At 45.5% G+C, this 20,801-nt stretch overlaps 1 protein-coding gene across 3 annotated transcripts in view; it reads left to right on the top strand.

Moving 5' to 3' along the window:
- The window catches only part of METTL27 (methyltransferase like 27), a 53,221-nt gene extending 41,973 nt beyond the window's left edge, over nt 1-11,248 (top strand). For all 3 annotated transcript variants that reach the window (XM_083172051.1, XM_083172052.1, XM_083172050.1), the window contains 2 exons: nt 3,109-3,201; nt 6,483-11,248. In XM_083172051.1, coding sequence (XP_083028177.1) covers nt 3,109-3,201; nt 6,483-6,709 — 320 coding nt within the window. In that variant the 3' untranslated portion in view covers nt 6,710-11,248. The remainder of the gene's footprint in view (nt 1-3,108; nt 3,202-6,482) is intronic.
- The last annotated feature ends 9,553 nt before the right edge of the window (nt 11,249-20,801 follow it).

Here is a 20,801-nt window from a genome sequence, read left to right as displayed (position 1 = left end):
TGGGCTGCCACTGATGCTGGCCAGCTAATGCGCAGTACCAAAGATGGTACTGTGTATGCACCAGTCCCGCAACCACATCAGGGACCAGCAGCAGAGGGGGGGGAGGCAGCATTGCAGCCGGCAGCAACCCCATCCTGCACCAAGGCGAGAGATGCCGCAGAATATAATTAATTCAAAACCCATTTCACACTTTGGGGGAAATATACTAAGATGATTTAGTAGAAAAAAATCGTATTTTCCTATGAAAATACGATTTTTTTCGGGGTATTCGTATTTTTGACATTTACTATGCCAAAAATACAAATATTGGTATTCATATTGATGGGACATTCGTATTTGTATTTACAAATACAAATGTCTACACCATCGATAGAATACGACAGGAATCACCATTCAAAAGAATGGTGGTTCCTGATTTACTAAGCAGCCGTATTGAAAATACGGCTGCTAATTAGTGTAAAACTGCCACGAATATACGGCAGGAAAATACACTTTATTTTCCTGTCGTATTTGGCAGAAGCCTGCACGGATCAGTCAGATCCGTGCAGGCTTTAGTGATTAAAAAAATTGTAAAATATTTTTTTTTTTTTAAATCAGCGTGGGGTCCCCCCCACAGCTGTAACCAGCACCAGGCTGAAAGACCCGGGCCGGTAATTAAAAATCAGGGAACCCGACAAATAGGGGTTCCCCGATTTTTAACAACCAGCCCCAGGCTCCAGGTCCGGGGCTGGTTCCCAAAATACAGGGGACAAAATGACTAGGAGTCCCCCGTATTTTAAGAACCAGCCCCAGGCCAAACCAGCCAGCAGGGTAATGCCACAGCCGGGGGGAGACTTTTTATACAAGTCCCCCCGGCCAAAGCATTAACCCTCTGACCAGTCAGCCTGGCCAGGGGTCCTGGGGGGACTTGGAGAACCACATCACAAGAAAGTCGGCTCCTGATTGGCCGCTAGGCGGCCAATAGAAGTCATTCTGAGTAGAGACGGGGAAAGATGAATATCTCTGCGTCTCTCCAGTGTCCGAGCGGAGCGGGTACCAGCAGCCGGGAGAAGCGCGACTTGAAGAGAAGATGCCGGGATGGTCGCCAGAGGACCAGGTGAGTAGGATTTCCTTCCACAGGTACCCCTTTGGATTACTACGGATCCTGCACCCCAGACTCTTCAGCCCTGGAGCCCCTGACCCGGACCAGCCCCGGAAACAAGGCCCCGGAACCAAGCCACTGGACCGGACCCAGGGACCTACCGACGGGCTCAAGATAGGTAAGTATCAGTGTGTTTGTGTAATGTATGTATTAAACTTTTATTTTTCTGGCTTGTCAGTGTGTTTATTTAACTATTTCTTGTACTGTGGAACTACAAGACCCAGCGGGCCCTTTAATGCCCCGCATGCTGGGACTTGTGGTTCTCCAAGTCCCAGCATGTGGGGGAGGCTTGCTGGGACTCATAGTTCCACGGTATAAGACAATAGTTTTTAATCTATTTTTTTACACAAAGATCAGCTCGATGCCCACATCCCAGGGGCATCAAGGACAGCACCAGGCTTCAGCCTGGTCAGGTAAGTTCTGGAGGGGGGGACCCCTTTATTGGGGGGGTCCCCACTCCCCCAGGACCCCTGGCCAGGCTGACTGGTCAGAGGGTTAATGCTTTGGCCGGGGGGACTTGTATAAAAAGTCTCCCCCCGGCTGTGGCATTACCCTGCTGGCTGGTTTGGCCTGGGGCTGGTTCTTAAAATACGGGGGACCCCTAGTCATTTTGTCCCCTGTATTTTGGGAACCAGCCCCAGACCTGGAGCCTGGGGCTGGTTGTTAAAAATCGGGGAATCCCTATTTGTCGGGTTCCCTGATTTTTTATTACCGGCCCCGGCTCTTTCAGCCTGGTGCTGGTTATGGCTGTGGGGGGGACCCCACGCCGTTTTTTTTATTTATTTATTTTTATTTCTCTTTTTTTTTTACACTCTGCAGCCTGCATGGATCTGACTGATCCGTGCAGACTGCCTGTAGGAATTCGTATTAGCGGTCGTATATACGGCCAGCTAATACGAATTAATACGACATCGGTGGGTTACAAAGCAGCCGTATATGACTGCTTTGTAAATCCCCCTCCGGAACACGACTTTGCATACGAGGTATGCAGTCGTATTCATTCGTAGCAAGAATACGAATAAAATTATTTGTATTCGTGTTCTTAGTAAATTTCCCCCTTTGAGTCTGCACAGAAAAGGCTCAATTCACCATTGAGCCTCACACATTTGCCACATTCTTAACTGTTCTAGCTTAATTCACCAGAGATGAACATGGAGAATGTGACTTCCTGTGCCCCTAGCACATAGCCATTTTGTTCCGGGTCCAAAACTATTTCTTGTTCCATTCACAATATATGCTCTGTAAATCCTGCCATGTAGTGACTCCAGTGCAAAGACTCTTTTCACTATAATTTGGATCATTCCGTTTAAGAATATCCGCATATTATTTATTTATTTATTTTGTTGGGAGCCATTTAACCTACCAGTATATTTTTGGATTGTGGGATGAAACCCACAATCCCCTTTAAGGGGGAGCCATTTAACCTATCAGTATATTTTTGGATTGTGGGATGAAACCCACAATCACCCCTCAGAGGAAACCCATGCAAACACGGGGAGAATATACAAACACCACACAGTTTATGGCCATGGTGGGAATAGAACCCACGGCCTCAGCGCTAACTGTTAGCAGTAATGCTAACCATTACACCGTCCGTGCTGCTCTCTCCCGTCACCTATCACCATTTTTTCCTGTCCATTTATTAAAATTCTCTTGCCAGGACAGGGACCTAGCTTGCATTCTCGCATGTGTACGTGTAGGTTGTGCAGTACACAAAGATCTCCCTGCGTGAAATAAATGCGATAATTTTGCCTATACTGTAGGCCACAATGGCTTATGCCATTTTAGGAAGGGGTCCACCTTCAAACCAAGTTTTGAAAGGCTTAGTTTTTCAGAGCTCTGTAAATTGGGCATTTTTCTGGGAATTGGACTGCAATATTTACCGTAATAAATAGGCCCCTTAATCTGATGAAGAATGACTGGATGATACTCTCTATTTCTAACTTTACTTCCTGCCTGACTTTCAGACAAATATGATGCAGTAATTATAGTAGGAGCTCTGAGTGATGGAAACGTCCCAGTAACTGTGGTCCCTGAACTTCTACGAGTTACCAAACCAGGTGAGGTAAAAAAAAACATTTAAGTTTTTCTGAATCATAGGCGCATTACCCTTGGATAAAAATACCTATTGCTGTTATACATATCTTGTTTTATATAACATCTGTCCCTAAAGTTGGCATAATAATTAAAATTCCCCACTCACTAAAAAACAGTTACAAGGGATGCCCCCACAAACTCACTAGCTGCAATGCCAACACTATATCCCATGCATTGGCGGATTCAGTGGAGGGGGGGAAGAGATCATGCAGCAGCACTCACATTCACAAATCCCCCTCCCTTCACTAATGTGAGTTGCCAGTAGTAAGGTGTAAAAAGGATTCAGGAATTTAAAAATAAATGTTCTTATACAACCTTCAGATAAAAAAAAAAAATGGTGTATTTATTGGGTGGTGCATGTATAATAATGTCATGTCACACTATATATATATATATATATATATATATATATATATATATATATATATATATATATATATTTCAGGGATCCGCACTCTCATCCAGGAGTATTGCAAAAACACGGGGTGCTCCCCTAGGGAAAGGGTAATTTTCCAATAATAGCAAATAGTCCGGTTTTCAGGCCAGAGAGGGCACTCACCACCACAGCAGGTAAAAATACTTTTTTAATCAAGGATTGTAGACAGACAGGGTCAACGTTTCAACCCCGGAGGGCCGTTTTCAAGACAGCTACAGAAGGTCAGTGTGTCACCACAGCAAGCCAGGCATACACTGAGACTACCATGGAGGCTATTTATACCTTAGCCAATTGTGGCTTGTTGCCCATAATCAAAAATAATTAACAGGTGTGTAGATCCTCCTTGTACACACCTACTCGATAATGATTGGTCAAATCCAATGCCAGCCCTATCTAGCCCATAGACATACTAGACAAACAAACATAAAACATTGGTCATATATAAATATACATACTGCCAGCCGGAGTTTTGTATATATACAACCTGCATCATCTATATGATTATGGGCAAAAAGCCACAATTGGCTAAGGCAGGGGTTCCCAATCTTTTTCTAATCACGGCACCCTAGAGTATCAGAATTTTTCCATGGCACCCCTAGGCCCCAAAAAATATATATAAAATTAAGTAGATTGTGTTCATATGTGCTTCTTAGGTTCAGTTATGTGGTAAAGGGCAGGATTTGGTTCTGATTGTACACAGTTTATGATTGGCAGCCACCAGCACTGGTTTTGTCCAGAAATAATTGATCATAAATAATTTGAATTGGTCCTGGACGACTAACCCGAGGCACCCCTGCAAGTGTCCCGAGGCACCCTAGGGAGCCTAGGCGCACAGTTTGGGAACCACTGGGCTAAGGTATAAATAGCCTCCATGGTAGTCTCAGTGTATGCCTGGCTTGCTGTGGTGACACATTGACCTTCTGTAGCTGTCTTGAAAACGGCCCTCCGGGGTTGAATCGTTGACCATGCCTGTCTACAATCCTTGAATCAAAAAGCATTTTTTTTTTTTTTTTTTTTGTATTGAATGGCTTTGAAAAACCAATAAACAAATGTTACAAAAAGCATTTTTACCTGCTGTGGTGGTGAGTGCCCTCTCTGGCCTAAAAACCGGACTATTTGCTATATATATATATATAGCAAATATATATATATATATAGACGCCAAGATGCCAGGCACAACCTCCGTATAAGTTTCAGCCCGGGTGCCCGCACAGCAGGGGATGTAGATAGGTCAAAAAAGGTGCAGCACTCCACGGCAGTAAAGCAGTAAAAAAGCTTTAATTTCCAAACAACGTTTCAATATCAATTCGATATTACCCTGATGATAATATCGAATTGATATTGAAACGTTGTTTGGAAATTAAAGCTTTTTTACTGCTTTACTGCCGTGGAGTGCTGCACCTTTTTTGACCTATATATATATATATATATATATATATATATATATATATATATATATATATATATATATATATACCTTGTGGGTGCGGCGGCACTCAGTCACAAACGAAACTTAGCTCACAGCCTGTTAGACGTTGGCGTCTAACAGGCTGTGAGCTAAGTTTCGTTTGTGACTGAGTGCCGCCGCACCCACAAGGTATTACAAGTTTTCTCTCAGGCTGTTTGCCCGGAGGACACCTCGGAAGGCACCAGATCGTTTTGCAAGTGTATGCAGTGAGTGCCAGGATTACAAAAGTCTATATATATATATATATATATATATGGTACTTGTTTCCTATCTGGGCGCCCAGGTTTTCTACGTACGGCACCGTAGTGAAATCGGATCGCATCGCATCGTACACATACACGATATTGAACGATGCGATGCGATCCGATCCGATTCGATTTACCATAGGAAACAATGTGAAATGGCTCAATTTAGCCAAATTATCATAGGAACAATAGTAAATGGGCCAAAAACACCCCTGAACATTGAAATGTCCCCCCAAAAGTAGTTGACGCCACCCCGCCATCAACGTGAACCCGAAGCGTGGCGAGCGCAGCGAGCCCGCGAGGGGCGGCGGTACGCGTCCTCCGACCTTTTCATGCCCTACTATCCACTAGGGCGTGGAGTGAGAATAGTATAGTGTGGCGAGCGCAGCGAGCCACCGAGCCCGAAGCGTGGCGAGCGCAGCGAGCCCCGCGAGGGGACGCGGATACCTTCACAGTTATACGCGTCCCCTCGCGGGCTTCCCAGGTGTCCATGGCGACGCGGACACCTGGGAAGCCCGCAAAGGGACGCGTTTACCTGTGAAGGTATCCGCGTCCCCTCGCCACGCTTCGGGCTCGGTGGCTCGCTGCGCTCGCCACACTATTCTATTCTCACTCCACGCCCTAGTGGATAGTAGGGCATGAAAAGGTCGGAGGATGCGTACCGCCGCCCCTCGCGGGCTCGCTGCGCTCGCCACGCTTCGGGTTCACGTTGATGGCGGGGTGGCGTCAACTATTTTTGGGGGGACATTCCACTGCTCTGTGGTTTTTTGGGGGGTTTCTGGCCCATTTACCATTCTTCCCTATGCTGATTTGGGTAAATTGATCCATTTAACATTGTTTCCTATGGGAAATCGAATCGGATCGCATCGGATCGCATCGTTCAATATCGTGTATGTGTACGATGCGATGCGATCCGATTTTTCTACGGAGAATAGCATGGTGCGCAATTAACTTAGTGGGCGCCCAGATAGGAAACAAGTACTATATATATATATATATATATATACTTACAGTATATATTTGTTTTTTACCCACCAAATAAAAATGTTGCATTTTTATTGACTGGAACGTTTTTATCTTTTTTTGTGTGCTTAGGTGGCCTGTTATGTCTGACCACACGAAGCAACATCTCCAATCTGCAGTACAAGTGTGAGCTAGAAGAAGCCATGTCTCATCTACAGAACAAAGGACTCTGGGAAAAAATCTCTGTAGAGGAAGTAGAAAATTGGGAGAGAGCCATTTCAGAAAATGAGGATTCTGATTACATACCTGGTATCATATACCTTTACAGGAAAACCACATCTTCCTCCGCTGTTCTTTAATGGCATGGGAGGTTTTTTCTGGGTTGTATAAAAAATATTTTTATATAATTTGATGGAGTAGACTTAAAAGTAAGAATCTATGACATTTAATGAAAGCATATTTTCTCAGTCATGAGTACCAAGTTGCTTTTTTATAGCATGCCTGTGTCCAATAATCCAAAAATCATCATTTCATGAGCCTTTGGCATTATGGTTTAATTTTTCCATACTTCGATTGTACTCTGACACAGCAGTAATTGCAAAGGTAGTATCTACTGCACCAAGTAGACTTGGCAAAACCACCCTCAATTGTTCGGTTTCAGATTTTAGTTCAGTTTAAAATTGATTAAAAAAATTGAAGATTTTTTTTTTTTTGCAATCAAAATCGAGAAATTCAGATTTAAAATCTGAGTTCTGAACCGTGGTAAAATTTGAACCCGAACTTGGATGCACACGTGGATTTGGAATTCTGGAGAACCAAATGTACATCTCTAAATCATTGGGTACTTGGTTCCTAGCACGGCGCCCCCGATTTCCATCGCAGTGCATCGCATCGCATGCAATATAGCGGCATGCGATGTGATGCGGTACAAGCACCCTGATGGGTGCTTACAATGTTAAATGCACCCCCATTGTCAACGCCACCCCCACTATCAACTCCAACCCGAAGCGTGGCGAGCACAGCGAGCCTGCGCGGGGCGGCGTTACGCGTCCTCCGACCTTTTCATACCCTCACTATCCACGTCGGCGTGTAGTTGATTTCAAATAGTGTGGCGATGGCAGCGAGCCACCGAGCCCAAAGCGTGGCGCGCGCATGCGGATTACTTAACATGTATTCCGCGTCCCCTCGCCACGCTTCGGGCTCGGTGCTGGAATGCGATGCAATGCGATATTTAATTGTACATTCCGGGTCATTTACTCGAATATCGTATACCATGGCATACATTATGCCATGGTATGCGATGGGCGCCGTGCTAGGAAACAAGTACCAATCATTGTTTTGAAAATGCACGTGTACAGGCTTGAGGATATAGCAGATGGCTCTGAACATGCTCTGTAGTATCCTTGGTGGCCATCTTGGTTCAGGGAATGAAGCTTCCCTGTATGAGTAGCAACATGAAGTCTGTGCATTAACGCACTCCACTTTCAACACTGAGGAGTCAAAGAGCACAGTAATTGCATTCTTTGCTGTATCATTTATTGTGTAAAAACTAGAAAACTAAAGGCAGGTACTCCAATATGATCAGCTGTGCACTTGGCTGTCCAGAGGAGAATAGTTCCTGCAGTAAAGTCAGTGATAGACGACAGGTATGGCCAACAATGTATTTATGCACGCCATATTAGTCATTTTAATTTTAATAGTGCCGTTTGTATCTTAAACTTTTATACACAGACATTTTTATGCCAATGTAACAAAGTATGAATAAATGTAGGGTTGGATGAGATGTTTGCAAAATTTGATACTAGGATATATTTATAAATAGAGATGTAGATATCTAAAGGGGCATACACACGTAGAGATGTGTGCTAAGCAATTTTGCTATGCAATTTAGGGTAGGCGATTTCCTGGTGTCCAGATCTCCCATGGGGAGCACATACACATGCAGGGATTTGTGCTAAGCAATTTTGCTCAGCAATTTTGCTTAAGCAAAAAAAGTCCGGGTAGTGGTTCAGAATGAGAGATTGCGATCAGTATCTCTCATTCTGTACACAGAGAGAGATTACAGTCACTTGCTAAGAAATTTGACTAGATTTTGACTGCATGCACTGACTTTAGTTAGCAGGAGATAATTAATCTCTTGGGGCATACACACGGAGTCAGATTGCTTAGAAAATAGCACAAAATCGCTCCGTGTGTATGCCCCTTAACTATCCATAACAACAGCTAGTTAGCATTCTAGACTTGTCTAGCTTTACATCTAAATTATAGATTGTAAACTCCAAGCGCTGCAAAATATGTGTGCCCTATATAAACAACTGCTAATAAATAAATAGTGTTACATTACGCTAGTAACAGCTTGATGTCATTATGCCAGTGGAAAATATGCTGAATGAGCCGTTAGAGAATGGTTTTAATTGCTTCATAGAAGAAATGTCATCAAAATTTGCCAATAATATCAACAATAACATGAAGACACGATTAAAGAATTCCAGTCAATGGTGTTATTCTTCTGAATTTGTTAGTAAGGTTTTGTTCTTTATCTGTCTGTACCAGTCACACTCAGAATGCTCTGACCTAGAACACAATTTCTCATAAAACCTTATCAATCTCCTAATTGCAGATGTTTGCTATGATACGTACTTACATTGCACATTCTTTGCAGAAAGAGATTTCAATAAAACTTGTACGTAATTTCTGAGGTTAGAGGAACAAAACCAACCCTGATAAAGAACACTTTTATGGGAAACAATATGTGCTTTAAAAGGTGTTATTACAATAGAAAGTTTTTACAGCTATCTAACCGGTTCTGCAAAACAGTTCCGGCAGCCATATAAAGAGATATTACTGAGCACATGATTGCAAGAAAAGGAGCCACTGACAGCAATGAGACAAAAAGTCACATTCAAACATTGCTAAAGTTTCAGTGCACAAAAGGCATTTAAGTGGAGATATATCGAATCTTCTAAAGCGGACAGGTTGGAAAGATCAGATAAGGAAAAAATAAAGCGCTGATCATCTGAATTTTTATTATTAATAGTGTTATATTTATTTGTATATTCTCCTAAAAGGTTGTGTATGTGTGTGTGTGTGTTAACAGCAGCTCAAAACCACATAATACATATTAATTAATTCAAATTACAATCTGAGATATATATAACAAACAATGTTGTTAGCATAGGAACTACTGTATTTAATACAAAAAGTTTATTTTAGTGTGGAAAAGACACCGTACTACGAACTGTTCTAAAAAACTCCAGCAGCAATTTTAAAGTAGCAGCAATATAGCAGCAATTTGGATGTAAAGGGGTGTACACCCGGTGCAATTTGGCCAGGCGAATTAACCTGCTTTCAACACGTTTTTGTAAACATGTCTTAAAACGGGTCAAAAGCCAGTTAAACCCCTTTCATATTGCAGTATATTGCAGTTTCAATACTGTTTTTGTACCTTCAGATTCAACCTGTTTCACCCATAGAAAGCCATACAATGTCATTTTAAATGTTTTTTTCCTTCTTGTGGACGGGGATCAAGTGTGGTTATCATTTGTAGCAAATACCGTTTCTGAGCTGTTCAGACTGCAGGGAAAACTGCTCTGAAACGTGTAGGATCCTGCTTTTAACATGTTTCAAAATACCGGTAGTTTGTAACCGGTAAATTGATTGTGGAGCTTTCATATTGCAGCTGGTACCGTTTTAAAGCAGTTAAAAATGTTAAAACTGCAATGTGAAAGGGGCTTAAGAAGCACTAAAAGGCTAGCAAGAATTGTCCTGCGTGTACACCTAGGTTGCCGACCCTCCCGGAATTCCCGGGAGTCTCCCGAAAATCGGGTCCTCCTCCCGGCCCCCCGGAAGGGTGGGCAACCCTCCCGGAATCTGGGGGACCCCCCTGAGCCCCCCGAATCGCGGCATTTAAATGCCGCAATCCGCGGGTCTCAGAGGAGGGGGCGGGGCTAAAATGGCACAATCGCGTCATTTTAGCCCCGCCCCCTCCATAGAGATCAGTCATTTTTCCTGTTTCCCGTAATGGGGGCGGGGCTTAATGACGTCACAGTCAAGCCCCGCCCCCCGATCGGGTAAGGAAAGTCTCCTCTCCGGGCTTCTCCCGGAGAGGAGCATTTATAAGTCGGCAACCCTGGTGTACACAATGGGTGATAGCGATTTGTGGCCAGCCAAACAGACTGTACAGTCAGGGCAATTTTCATTAATTACTGTGTATTTGGCCATGGCTGGGGGAAAGCAGGATGTAGTTAGCCGTCTTATCTCTCACGGCTAACTACATCTCGATAAGGACTCAGCTTAGTGAAAATTCCCGAGCCGCGTCCCACGTGTACATCCTTTAAGACGTATTTTAGTAGTAGTAAGGTTGACATAGACTGTTACATATATTCAGCAGTAGTTACAATAGCAGCAATGTAGCCACAAAAAAATACTTTTTTTGATATTTCCTAAAACAGTATAGAGGGCCGAGAAGTTCCTCTTTTGAGTGCAGTAGACAAACAAACAAAAAATGGATAACAATAATTGTCGCCAGATGGCTAGGATTGTTTTTCTTTTCTTTTTTTTACAGGTTGAGAAGATTCCCCTAGTGACGAATCCGCTTCTATAGTACCTATCATGTATACTCTTTGATTCTCTTTAGCAGGTGTGATGCATTTCCCCAAAGTTTTTGTGATGTCACTCATTCATAATAGGCTGTTTTGCCTGGAATATGTGCTCAGTCCACAACATAGAACAAAAGGGGAAGTGGGATCTGTCTATTGGTAAATGAATCTTTACATTTTATTACTCAATGAAAAACTATTTCACCTTCATATCGTTTAAATCAGCAAAATATTTTTCTAAGGACAATTATAAAGAGAAATTGCTGTCTTATTTGTTTTGTAAATGTTTTACCAGTTACATTTGAGGATGTAATAAATGTTAATCATATCAAATACAGCTATTTCTAAGACTGCACAATTCTTTTTGCCTTCAAACAATGTTCTCAAGAAAGATGTCAACACCATTTCTCATATTATATTAATGTATTTCTGAAATAATACCCTACGGAATAAGAAATTGAAGGATATATAATTTAATACCCTAAGTGGTAAGGGTAATAATGGGATGGTGCCAGGGCCGGTGGACCGCAGCGAGCCTGGCGGGGGCTAGTTGGGTGCCCCCCCCCCTGCTCACCTGTGCACAGGGGGGGGGGGGTAAAGTGGCCGCCGCCGAGTGTGGGGGGTGGGGGGCGAGCTGGAATTGTCCAAGTCGGGGGGGGGGGGAGAGGAATGCATCCACCACCGCCGAGTATAGGGAGGGTCGGGGGTTGGAATGCGCCCGCCACCGCTGAGTATGGGGGGAGTCGCTGCCACCGAGTCCTGGAGGGGGGGAAAGGCGACCCCTTACCTGGATCCAAGTGGGGGGAGCTGCTCCAGAATGCCACCCTCAAGTGGCCGGCACCCTAGGCAAATGCCTAAAGCTGCCTAGTGGTGGTATGGTGCACATACAGATCAGAGTTACCTTGGTGGAGAAGTTTTATTTCAGCAACATAATATACCACACCCCAGCAGAGAGGCAAGTATTCCCAAACACATGCAACACAGCTCAGGTACATTATAACAACAATATTTATTCTGCAATCGGGTATAATAATAAAACCAGATACAGTTGGGGAAAGAAGATAAAATGTATTTGTTTTTCACTAGAATCTTAAAAATAAAGGTACTCTTTACCTAGAACGGCGCCTGCGATGTCGGGGGTAAAAAATCGCGGGCATCGTGGCCATCGCATGCACATAAAAAACGGGTGCGACGTGATGCCCGTGATGCCCGCGATTTTCCCATAGGGATCAATGTTAAAAGTGAGATTGGACGCGATTTTAGTGTTAAATGCCTCAATGCCCGCGATTTTTACATAGGAAACAATGTTAAATGGGCCACAGAGCCCTAATAGTCCCCCTGAAGTCTTAAATGGCCCCCACAATTTTTAACGCCACCCCACGATCAACGTGAACCCGAAGCGCGGCGAGCCCGCGAGGGGCGGCGGTACGCGTCCTCCGACCTTTTCATACCCCCCACTATCGACGTTGGCGTGGAGTTGAGAATAGAATAGTGTGGCGAGCGCAGCGAGCCACCGAGCCCGAAGCGTGGCGAGCGGACGCGGATACCTGTGAAGCCCGCGAAGGGACGCGTTTACCTGTGAAGGTATCCGCGTCCCCTCGCGGGGCTCACTGCGCTCGCCACGCTTCGGGCTCGGTGGCTCGCTGCGCTCGCCACACTATTCTATTCTCGACTCCACGCCGACGTGGATAGTGGGGGTATGAAAAGGTCGGAGGACGCGTACCGACGCCGCTCGCCACGCTTCGGGTTCACGTTGATCGTGGGGTGGCGTTAACAATTGTGGGGGCCATTTCAGACTTTAGGGTGACTATTTGGGCTCTGTGGCCCATTTAACATTGTTTCCTATGGAAAAATCGCGGGCATTGAGGCATTGAACACTAAAATCGCATCCAATCTCACTTTTAACATTGATCCCTATGGGAAATCGCGGGCATCGCATCGCACCCGTTTTTTAGTGCATTCGATGGTCGCGATGGGCGCCGTTCTAGGTAAAGAGTACCAAAATAAGATTCAGCAAAGCACTGGATTAGAAATAGTAAATTCAATCCAGGCTTGAGCACAGGTGATTTATTCAGTATCTGAGTTAATCTGATTAAACCATCTGTGCTGAAGCCTGGATATCACTAAAACCTGCACTGTTGGTGTGCCTTGAGGACAGTGGCTGGGAATGCCTGGTCTAGACTGTGCATGCGCTCATCTCCCTAGATCTGGGGTAGCCAACCCTAGTCCTCGAGAGCTACCAACAGTGCATGTTTTGCAGGTCTCCTCACAGAATCACAAGTGAGCTAATTAGCTCCATCTGTGGATCTTTTAAAATGTGTCAGTGATTAATGAGTTCAGCTGTGCAGCAGCTAGGTTGTCTGGAAAATGTGAACTGTTGGTAGCTCTCGAGGGCTTGGGTTGGCTACCACTGCCCTAGATGAATGTAGAAATGAAAATTGGTTATTTATGCCCAGTAGATATTCCTGACCCACTCAAAGGGGGAGATGTATCAAGCCTGGAGAAGAGATAAAGCTGAGATAAAGTTGAAGGCGATAACGCACCAGCCAAACAACTGTGTTTGAAAATAACAGTTGGGAGTTGATTGGCTGTTGCATTATCTCCTTCCACTTTTTCTCCATTTTATATATTTTCCAGGCTTAATACATCTGCCCCAAAGTTCTCTAATTAATTGAGGACACCTCTCTAGAATCTATAACATTATTTGTTCCATCTAGAAACTTAAGCCCCATACACACTAGAGAAGATTGTGAAATATATCTTTTACGATATCCTCACACTCAGAACAGCTAACAATGGCCCTTATTCTGGTTCACTCGCAAAGGCAAGTTCACTGGTTCTGGTTCACTTCTCAAATGGAAAAAACCATGTGCACTGCGGGTGGGCCAGATGTAGCATGTGCATGAGAGAATTAGATTTGGGTGAGTTATTTTGTTTCTGTGCAGGGAAAATACTGACTGCTTTATTTTTGCACTGCAATATAGATCTCACTTTGAAGAAAAACCCCACCCAAATCTAATTCTCTCTGCACATGTTACATCTGCCCAACCTGCAGTGCACATGGTTTTGTCCATTTGAGAAGGAATTTGCCTTTGCGAGTGAACCAGAATAAGGGCCAATCTGAGCTCCCGCACGTGATTAATGATGATTGATGTCAATTTGGCTATATAGCCAACCCACCCACCTGGTGAAGTCAATAAATGATATTGTATAGCGATATTGTTCAGTGTGTATGCACAATATCGGAACACGCGGCTGATATTGGTAACTATATTGGACGCAGCACCTTTCGTCTAATGTGTATGGGGCTTTAAGCTGCATACACACTGTGAGATTTTGGCTTTGTGTGATATAGATTTTTTTTAAATCAGCCTAAATCTATGTTCTGTTTTTGGAGCTAAAGCACACATTTACTAACAGACAATTTAACACATTTACTAATCAATTTAGAATTAAAAGGGATTAAAATTGACCTTTAGAAAATGTCTCTTTGCCTATAATATGTGGTTTCTTATGATCAGAACGTTTGTCCTGAGTATTCTGTTGAGGGAAACCCAACCTCTCTGCTACAGTACGGGCCAGTTGTTAACTGTCTGTTTCTTCCTTAAATTCAGCTTTACACAGCTCTGGTTGATTGCAGGGGACCGTACTGATATGTGTATCCTTCCTACTGGGTTAACTCTGATGTTTTTTTGATTATAGTGATTGGATTACACTTTGCAGGTTCTGATGCACTGGTCAAGTTTGTGCTTCTACACCTGGGTCACACGGTCTCCTCATGCTCATCCAGGGGTGTAACTACACCTTTGTGGGCCCCATAGCAAAATTTTAAAGGGCCCCCCAGCACTTCACAAGAATAAAGGTGGTTGGGGGGTGGAGGTCAGAATAGCAAAGGGGAATGAGTATGATAAAGTCGAAGGCATATTAGGCATAAGCACAGGACAATAGAGACAGGATAGGACTCATTCATAAGCAAAGAACAATATGGACAGGACAGAACAATAGGCAGAATAGAGACAGGCGGGGACATTAGGCATAAACACAGGACAGTAGGCACAGGACAGACCATCACTTGAACTCACCAAGCATGAATTCACCTTCATACTAATGGATCCAGGTCTCGCTGGGATTGCCACTCATAAGCTCCAGGGTGCAGGCAAATGCCGTTTCCCCATTCTCTCCCGCTTGGTCTCCCCCTCACACACGTTGGAGGGGGGGGACAGGAGGCGCTAGCAAGTGCTGCTCCTGGCTGGTTCTCCCCCGCTCACATGCACTGGATGGTCAGAGACAGGACACAGGAGGCGCAGGTAGCTGCTTCTCCCCCTCTCACGCTCTAGGGGGAGGAAACAGGAGGCACCGGCAAGTGCTGCTCCCTGCTGGGTCTCCCCCACTCACATGCACTGGGCAGGCAGAGACAGGACACAGGAGGCACAGGTAGCTGCATCTCCCCCTCACACGCACTGGGGGGGGGGGCAGGAAGGACGGCAGGTGCTGCTCCCTGCTGGATCTCCCCCGCTCACATTCGCCAGCGCAGGAAAAGGCAAGGGAATTCTTGCTGTCCATTGGGGCCCCCCCAGCCGCTGGGCCCCATAGCAGCTGCACCCCCTGCATCCTTGGTAGTTCCGCCACTGGCTCACCGTTTATATGATCACTGAGCCCGGTGAATTGTGATGCAGTAGTTCATTATTACTGCAGTGACCAGAACAGTGTAGGAATACCACAGGAGAATATCCAGGGTTTCAAAGAAGGATACAAGCATGTTCCTCTGTGCCTCCAAAGTTTTTCGGCACCCTAGGCAAAACAACAGCTTACATCTCCCACCACTACCCACGCACCAACGTGTGTTTTTCAACTTATATTATTGACATGATCAATGAATCAATATAATACAAATATTTCTCTGACTGATATTTGATAAAGAAGTTGAAAAATAGAGGGGGTTGGAAGGGTGTCAACATTTGAGGAACAGGAACCGTTATAGCCAGCCAACTAAATAACGATTATCCAGTATGTGGTTAATATTTAGTTACTGAGTCAGGTACCCAATATTAGGTGCTGTAAATAGATGTGTTTGTTTAACTACAGCACTAAACTGAACTGTCCTCATTTTACATTCTCAGGACACATAAATGTTATCCTCGCCTGGTTGAGGTTAGAAGAGAAATAGTGATCTTTCATTGCCCAACAGGAAGTTTGTTGGTTTCGGGCTAGATTAAAAGTCCCTTTCCCAAGTAAATAGCATTTTATCAGTTCATTAGCCGAAAACAATGTTCTGTTATGTAGGACCGATTAGATTGCACTGTCCCATCAGATATGCCAACAATGGGGGTTATTTTGGTTCACTCTTTTTGACAAAATCCAGATGGACAAAACCAAGTGCACTGCGGGGGGGGGGGGGGGGTACTCACTTTGAAGTAAAACCCCACCCAAATCTAACTTTCTCTGCACAGGTTACATCTGCCTCCCTGCAGTGCACATGGTTTTGTCCAAGGAATTTGTCAGAAAGAGTAAACCAAAATAACCCCCATAGTCCTCGCAGGCCTATTGTAAAGTGACAATAATGTACAGAAAAGACACAGAGAGCTCAACACTCACCATAATGAACTCACTCACCTTAATATACAATTAAATAAATAATGGAGTTTCACTTCAAGGATTGATCAATTTATTTAAGCTTTCAGCCCAATGTCAAGGGACCCCATTTCACTGTAATTCCTACTCTAGTGGGGCCTACACACATAGCGATCCCCAGGCATTTTATATGTGATCGCACTAGATCGCTTAGAAAATGCCCCTACATTGCTTAAACATTGTAATAGCAGATGTGTGACCCCAAGCATGCTCTGATGTTACATAATACTTATACTTCTATATAATAAATAAAGACACGGAGACTTGAATTTGGCAGAACAGTTGTTAGCTGAATTTTATTTAGAAAGGATTTTTATGCTAATTTTTGTTTTTTAATTTGTTTGTTTATTTTTATTTATTTTTATTTTATTTTTGTATTTTAAAAGGTGGCCCAGAAAAGAGCGGCTTTTAACTAAGCTCCACCCAACACCCCTGCATAATCGGTCTAATATAGCAAGCGGTATCCACTCAACCCACAGCACTGGCTGCCCACTCCTCCGAGTGGGTTCGCCATCCCCGGTCGGGTAATCTAGCGAAGGCCTAAGCCAAATGAGAGGCGAGCGCACCGCAACATGACCCAATACGCAATAACATAACTTGATAAACCTCTTGAATCAATAACTTGCCGCTCTTTCCCGCCAACGCAGGGCCTGTGCCCAGAGGCCCCCGCCCGCCACCTGCTACAGAACCGAACCTACAACTGCAAGCAAGTCCTCGATGAACCAATACAGACCCCCCTTTACTAGATGAATTCCGTCCGGCCTAAAGAGCTGATGATGCCTAAACTTTATACGATCGTGCGGTACCACGGCCCCCCCAGCTCCGATCACCCATTTAGCAACAGCTGAATTCAATTTCTTCCTGGCCTCATCTATGGCCCTACAGTCTCTCGCACCTCTCCAACACAACCGGGGGACCACAAAGGACCAGATCAGGGTGCATCTAGGCCAGGCACCCTTAATGGCAGCCAGGTCATCAATAATCAGGGCCCGCAACTGCAATTGGGACATTTTCCCAAGATCGTTACCACCAAGGTGTATCACCAATATTTCTGGCAAGCCAAACAACTTCACCTTCATCAGTAGGAATGCCCTTAGCTCGCGCCAGGACATTCCACTCACGCCCATCCACCTCACCATATGACCAAAATCACACGCGGGGCCCTCGCCTGTAGTTATCAACCTGGCCGCCCAATGCACGAAGGAGTGCCCTACTATCCATACTCTGCATGCATCGTAGCCCACACCTATAAAGAAGGAGATGTTTAACATCAGTTAGAACCTGCCTCTAGAATTCCGGAACATTAATTCACTAATTTTAGAAGGGTCTGCCAAAAGAAAAAAGGAATTTGGTGGTTGCTGCACAATTTGGTGCTGAAATGCTTCAATGCCATTGAAGCCACTCCTGGACACAGAAGGGAAGCCACAAACAAAGGGAGGAATGGGTTTGGATGGGAGTTTGGAAAACAAGGGATTACTCGGCCGGAGGAAAAAACGTCTGAACCTGCTGAGGGACTCTTAATTGGAGCCGAATTAGCCGAATTAGAAATAGCCGAATTCAGTCCGTCAGTTCAGGTAAAAAAGCGTGAAAACTCCGGACGCTGGCCCAACAACAGAGCGTGGCTAATCCCCGAGTAGGAAACAATCGGGCAGGGGTAACATAGGAGCACAACCACACAGCTGGAAACCATACATGCACAGACGGTTTAGGGCAGGAGGTGAGGCCTAATATACTTTCTGTATGTCGCTGAGCGCCAACGCCCTAGCCTCTTAATTTCCTTAACCGACCGGCCAGCGCTAGCAGCAGATGTTGCAGCTCCAATTCTGAAGGAGTGGGTGCCAAACTCCCCTGGCGACAAACCCAGGCTACCCAAGCATTTCCTGAGCATCCAGGTAAATTGATATCTAGTCAAGGGAGACCCGTCATAATGCGCCAACCATGACTCAGCCCCTGCTGGTCGTACCAGTGCATAACGCTCGGCCATTGCCACCGGACAAGCTGAATTGGGTATAACAGAGGCTATGTGCACCCACGTCCCTCTCGCTGCTTGGTCGGTTTTGGATCGCCTAATCCTGCACCAAAGAGACCCTGCATCTATGCGAATGTCTGTGTATAACAGCGCAGCAACCTTAACTTTCGATGCTGCAACCAGCTCTAATATTCTAAAAGCCCCATGGAAGGCCATGGAAAAGGCTAAACTGAACAGTAAAGTCTCAAACTCGGAGTCTGCAAACAAACTAATTTTACCCAACAAGGATAACAAAAGAGGAAAGCTAATGGGGCGCCTGCAATCGGGAGCTACAGGAGCAATGCGAGCCCAACCCTTCAAATCCCTACACACTAGGAAGCATCTTGTAAAATCATGCTTCCCTTTCAGCTGCGCAAAAAATGATATTCCTGCCAGGTACCGTGCTGCGACAGCTCTGGATTTTCCTGCCTTGTACAGCCCCCAGACAAAAGATAGGAATAGCTTGTTACCACGCATACCTGGCTGTGCTGACCCTCCAGAAAAAGTCTCCCATTCCGACCAAGCCTGGCGGTATGTTCTAAGAGTAGCCGGCGCTACCGATAATTCCGCTAGCCCCTCCAGTCCGGGCTGATGACCTGCCAAATATAAACCGGGCACGAGACCCCAACAACGTCAGCATCAGGCGCCAGCTCCCTAAAGCGTTCCCACTGAAATCGCGAAAGCGCGTCAGCTACTCCGTTCTGAGTGCCCGGGACATGCCTAGCTCTAAAGAGGATGTTAAAACGTAGACATTGCAGGAATAGCTGTGCCAACACTCTTAGTACTAAAGGGGACTTGGCCTTTTGGTTGTTAATCGCATGCACTGTGCTGTAGTTGTCGCACCAAAAGAGTACACTGCGATTAGCAAGCCGTGCGCCCCAGATTTCCATTGCCACCATGATGGGGAACAGCTCAAGGAGCAACATGTCCTTCGTGAGGCCCTTAGTAGACCACGAAGAGGGCCATGTCTGCGCGCACCAACTACCATCCAAAAAGCATCCAAACCCCGTCGCGCCAGCAGCATCAGTAAATAGCTGCAGGGAGCAGTTGTCAACCACGGGGGCCAGCCAGATACGAATACCGTTGAAGTCCTCCAAAAAGGTTGCCCAGACAGCTAGATCGCGCCTGATCTCAGCGGATAATCGCACCAGATGATGAACTCTGGCGACTCCAGAGGTTGCTCTCTCTAGCTTCCTACAGAACAGCCTACCCATTGGGATGACTCTACAGGCAAAGTTAAGCTGGCCTAGTAGTGACTGAGCCTGGCGCAACGTAATCTTACGGGAATCGCCGCAAGCGTCAATGACTCCTTTCAGCTTGGTAACTTTCTCCAGAGGTAAACAGCAATGCCCTGAAACTGTGTCTATCTGGATCCCCAGGAACGACAGGCAGGTCATAGGTCCTTCGGTTTTGTCTTCCGCAATTGGCACCCCAAACTGCGAGAAGACAGAACGAACCGTCTCTAGCAATACCGCGCAGCTTCTGGAACCAGCAGGGCCAACGCAAAGGAAATCATCCAGGTAGTGAGCGATCCCGCTCATTCCTGATGATTCTTCCACGCACCAATGCAAAAAGCTACTGAACTTCTCGAAAAAGGCACAGGATACGGAGCACCCCATCGGCAAACACTTGTCGATGAAGTATTCCTCACCTATGCGGAAGCCCATGTACCTAAAAGCATCGGGATGCAAGGGCATGAGACGAAATGCCGATTCAATATCGACCTTCGCCATCAGGGCCCCCGCACCGTTGGCCCGGACCATCTCTAGTGCGTCATCAAACGACTGATAGGTCACTGAACAGAATTCCTCCGGGATGGCATCGTTAACCGATGAGCCTGCTGGATAAGAAAGGTGCTGGATAAGCCGGTACTTACCAGGAACTTTCTTTGGCACTACCCCAACGGGGGATAGAATTAGATTGGGGAGGGGAGAAGAGGGGAAGGGCCCGGCCATGCGACCTAAACGCAGCTCGGTGTCAACCTTGTCCCTTAAAACTGAGGACAAGGCGCGGGCAGACTGAAGATTTCTAAACTTGCCCCCAACCACATCGCTCTGTATAGGGAGGTGAAAACCTTCAGAAAAACCTAGTAACAGAAAAACAGCAGCCTCCTTGTCCGGGTATCGGCGGAGCCATGGTGACATGGCTTCCACCTTTACCGGAGTAAAGGCTCTATCTAGGGTTGCCTGACGTGGAAGGCCTTGGTGCTGCCGA

The sequence above is a fragment of the Crinia signifera genome, chromosome 2, assembly GCF_055691185.1.
Source record: "Crinia signifera chromosome 2, ASM5569118v1, whole genome shotgun sequence".
NCBI lineage: Eukaryota > Metazoa > Chordata > Amphibia > Anura > Myobatrachidae > Crinia > Crinia signifera.
The sequence above is the reverse complement of the archived record's forward strand: the minus strand, read 5'-3'. Positions and strand labels throughout refer to the sequence as shown.